This window comes from Anas platyrhynchos, chromosome Z, assembly GCF_047663525.1.
Source record: "Anas platyrhynchos isolate ZD024472 breed Pekin duck chromosome Z, IASCAAS_PekinDuck_T2T, whole genome shotgun sequence".
Taxonomy (NCBI): Eukaryota; Metazoa; Chordata; class Aves; order Anseriformes; family Anatidae; genus Anas; species Anas platyrhynchos.
Genome location: NC_092621.1, coordinates 51,141,914 through 51,146,061, shown reverse-complemented (window position 1 = coordinate 51,146,061; position 4,148 = coordinate 51,141,914). Strand labels below are relative to the sequence as shown.

Here is a 4,148-nt window from a genome sequence, read left to right as displayed (position 1 = left end):
GCACCACGCTGTGCCCCTAAGCCTACTCGGGTCCATGCTGAACCAGTCCCGGCCCCACACGCTCCTCACGGGGCCAGTGCTCCAGCCCCACCGCATCAATGCTCTGCCCTCAACTCCTCCAGCTGGTGGACGCCTCTCCCGCCCGGGACCCCAAGGAGGACGCGATGCCCGGATGAGGCCTGATGGGTGCTAAGCAGAGGGGAACGCCCTGCTCCCCCCAGAGAGGGTCAGAATCAAGGAGATCCCCGAGGGCAAGCCAAGGGCTGCCTTGAGCCTGCTATGGGGAGAAGCAGGGCAACTCAGAGAACTGGCCAGCAGAGCTGGAGGGTGGGGAGAGCTTGTGGGACTGTGTGGTGCTGCCTCAAAGGCAGGCGTGAGGTTTTATTGACTGGACACTGTCGTTGAATGGACTTGGAGATGTCTGCCGTGGCCAGGGTGAGCTGATGGTGCCCTGGGGAGACACGGCCAAGGCTACAGTGCCTGGTGGAGAACACCGATGCCGAGAAGAAGACAACCACTTTGTGGGGCAGAGTGGTAATGGCATTGTGCTAGGCACAGACGCAGGTGCCGGGGCCAGAGCCCTGCCAGAGCAAGCGCTGCGGGGCAGGACGGCCCATTGTGATGTCTCCGAGCGATGCACTGTGAGAGCCGTGAGCGACGCATTGTGACTGCGTGGCCCTGGCTGCTCATATGCAGGCGCAGAGTCCCACCGCGCCGGCTAGTGCCCGCACTCCGGCTGAGCGGTTACGTGAGGTCTGGAGTGAGGAGCGAGGTTGGCCTTGGTGCTGGTGTCGTGCCCTGGGAGTTGCTGCAGTAGCTCTCAGTGCCCTTCCCAGAGCCATCGGAGCTTCTTCCGCGGCCCTGCGTCGTTCGGGCCGTCGGGAGACCCCGGACGAGCGCTCAGAGCAGCAGAGGTGAGTGCGGTGGGGACACCTTGCCCTGGGCCCTGGGCAGCTGGAAGGGTTTCCTCCTTGAGGGAGCTGCACAACTCTTGCAGCCGGCCCCGGCTCGGCCCATGCCCATGGCCTCTTGTCTGCCTTTTGCAGCGTGACTCCTGCTGCTGCAGCGCCGGTGAGAGGGAGCGGCTCGTCATCGCCACTTCTCCCCAGCTCACCTCAGCAGGTGGAGAGCATGGCCACGGAGCTGGACGCCCGCTGTCCCATCTGTCTGGACAGCCGGGTGAACACCAGCTACGTGCTGCCATGCCTCCACCGCTTCTGCTTCGCCTGCATCCAGCGGTGGGCTGAGAGCAAGCCCGAGTGCCCCCTGTGCAAGCGCAGGGTGAGCTCCATCGTGCACTCGGTGCGGGCGGACAACAGCTTCAAGGAGCTCGTCATCCCACCACCTGCGGAGGCACCGCTCGGCGCCCAGCAGGCAGACGCAGCTCCTGCCCAGCCAGCTGCCCGACCAGAGGCTGCAGGACCAGTGCCCTCAGCCTCTGTGGGCGGCCTCCACCCCTTCGCCTGGGCGTCCCTCTTCCGCCTCTACCCTGCAGTGCTCCAGCCCCTGCTGCCCTGGCTGCGCCACGAGCTGGGGCAGCTCCTCGGGGATGACGGCAGGGCAGCCTCAGAAGCGCAGCGCAACGTCATCTCAGGGCTGCGCTTCTTTGGCCTGGACGAGGGGGCCCTCGCCCTGCTGCTCAGGACCTCCCTGGGCAGGCAGACGGCCGGCTTCGTGCAGCGGCTCCTTGCCGCTGCCGTGCAGCGCTGCAGCGGGGAGGCCCGAAACATCCTGGGCCTGGGGGCCTCCCCAGCTGCCGCAGGACAGGAGGGCAGCCCTGCAGCAGTCCCCAGCCACGCTGCCGCATCGCTGGGGACACCAGCAGCCGGCCCAGAGAGCTCCGGGGGAACCAACGCACAGGAGCTCTCTGGGACCTCAACCGCTGCCCTCCGCCGGGGACCCAGCCGCCGTCCATCCAGCCCGGTTCCTGAGCCTGGAAACCAACAAGCGGCAGCAGAGGAGCCGGAGGAGGCCGGGGCTGGTCCCTCCACTGCCGGCCAGGGTGGGGACCAAAGACGCAGGGGGCCCCGGCGAGCTGCCAAGAGGAGGGCCCCCACTTCCCAGGACTCTGCCCCACCCGCAAAGAGGCCACCCCGCCGGCGACACTAGCACAGTGCCCCAGGAGCTGGCCTAGCTGGGGCTGGGCCAGCACATGGGGCACACGCCGGCAACCGGGGGGGAACAGGGAGGCGCACAGCACTCTAAGGCTTTTAGACAAAGCAAATAAAGCCAGGAAAACTGCAGAAAACGTCTCAGTATTTGTGACAAGACAGCTGGTGTCTCTGTCCCTACCCTCGCTGCTTTCTCCCCCTTTGCCTCCTGATGTTCCCACCGCTTCCTCGTGTGTCCGCTGGGCCCGAAGGCCATTGGCTTCAGAGAGGTGGCCGAAGGATACGTCGATGCAGCCCTTCGCAGGGCCGGCTGGGGTGTCGGTGTTGCTGTGATTTTTCCCCACGTACTACTGAGCGGCACTACTGGGCCGCTCCCCCAGAAAACACATGCTGCCCATTTGCAGGCCTGCACGTCTGCAGCTGCTCGGTGTGCAGACAAGGCAGGAACCCCAAGAAGCTCAGCGAGGTGAAGGGCAAAGTCCTGCAGCTGAGCAAGAACGGCCCCAGGAAGCAGCACTCGCTGGGAGCTGTCCAGCTGGGGAGAAGGGCTTTGCTGGGAAGGATCTGGGGTCCTGCTGGACACCACCTTGGAACCATAGGATCGCAGAATGGGTTGGGTTGGAAGGGTCCCTCACGAGCACCCAGTCACACTACCCCTCCCAGCATGCCCCGCCATGGCCACGAACACCTGCCGTTAATTGAGGAGGCCCAAATCTCCGTCCACTGTGGTCTTGACCGCTTCCAGCGAAGGGGAAACCACAGCTTCTCCGAGCAAGCCGTTGCAGTGCTTCAGCACTCTCTGAGCAAAGAACGTCTGCCTCAAGTCTGATCTACATCTACCCTCTTGAAGTATAGAAGCGTCACCCTTTCTCCTATCACTACCTTCCCTTGTAATGCTGAGCGGGAAAGTGCGTTGGGCTGACGTGGCAAGGCCATGAAGGGGAGCTGCAGGGACGGCTTCTGCCAGAAGTGGGATGGAGCTGGCTCCCCCACAAGCGACCCGCTGATGGCCAAAGCAGAGCCAGCGTGCAATGCGCAGGGTGCAGCTCCAGCTGCAGCGGGCTTGCCTGTTAGGAAGCGTTTCTTCATGGAGAGGCTTCTCCAGCCTCGGGACGGGCTACCCAGGAATGAGGTGCGATCCCCATCTCTGGAGGTATTTAAGTGGCAAGTGGTTGTGGCCCAAAGGACACGGTTTCGTCATGGTACTGTCCAGGTGAGGCTGATGTTTGGACCTGATAATCTTGTGGGTCTTTTCCAACCTGGAAGATTATATGCTTCTACAACAGTGCATGCAGGCAGGCCGAGGAAAGAAGGGCACTCACTGCTCTTTTTCAACAGTGCCCCAGGAGCTGGCGATGCCGGGGCTGAGATGGCATGTGTGGCACATGCTGCCAAGCATGGGGGACCGGAAGGCTCACAGCAGTCACAACACGCCCACAGACAATGGCTCCACCACCTCCCTGAGCAACCCATTCCAATGCCTAACTACTCTACAGGAGAAGAAATATCTCTTAATTTCCATCCTGAAACTCCCAAGCCATTCCCTCCAGTCCTATCACTAGTTATCGGTGAGAAGAGGCTGACCCCCTGATCGCCACCCCTTCCTTTCAGGTAGCTGTAGAGAGCAGTGAGGTCTCCCCTGAGCCTCCTCTTCTCCAGACTAAACAACCCCAGTTCCCTCAGCCGCTCCTCACAGGACTTGTGCTCCAGGCCTTTCACCAGCTTCATAGCCCTTCTCTGGACATGCTCCAGGGCCTTGATGTCTTTCTTGTACTGAGGGACACGGGACTGAGCACAGTGCTCGAGGTGCAGCCTCACCAGAGCAGAGCACAGGGGGACGATCACCTCCCTGCTCCTGCTGGCTGCACGATTCCTGATACAAGCCGGGATGCCGTTGGCCTTCTTGGCCACCTGGGCACGCTGCCAGCTCATGGTCAGGTGAGCGTCGATCAACATCCCCAGGTCCTTTTCCTCTGCACAGCTTTCCAGCCACTCTGTCCCAAGCCCATAGCGCTTCATAGCCTTGTTGTGGCTGAA

The 4,148-nt window shown here is 62.6% G+C and overlaps 1 protein-coding gene across 1 annotated transcript; it reads left to right on the top strand.

The window, feature by feature from the left end:
* The first annotated feature begins 552 nt into the window (after positions 1 to 552).
* On the top strand, positions 553 to 2,181 carry LOC140000779 (uncharacterized). Its single transcript, XM_072031539.1, has 2 exons — positions 553 to 914; positions 1,047 to 2,181. Exons 1-2 carry the CDS (start codon positions 691 to 693, stop codon positions 2,107 to 2,109), a joined length of 1,287 nt encoding a protein of 428 aa, XP_071887640.1. The 5' UTR covers positions 553 to 690; the 3' UTR covers positions 2,110 to 2,181.
* The last annotated feature ends 1,967 nt before the right edge of the window (positions 2,182 to 4,148 follow it).

Excerpts from the sequence above, each read along its gene's own strand:
- LOC140000779 (XM_072031539.1), top strand. The coding sequence starts at position 691 with ATGCAGGCGCAGAGTCCCACCGCGCCGGCTAGTGCCCGCACTCCGGCT. Across the intron at positions 915-1,046 it reads GAGCGCTCAGAGCAGCAGAG|CGTGACTCCTGCTGCTGCAG; the intron begins GTGAGTGCGGTG and ends TGCCTTTTGCAG.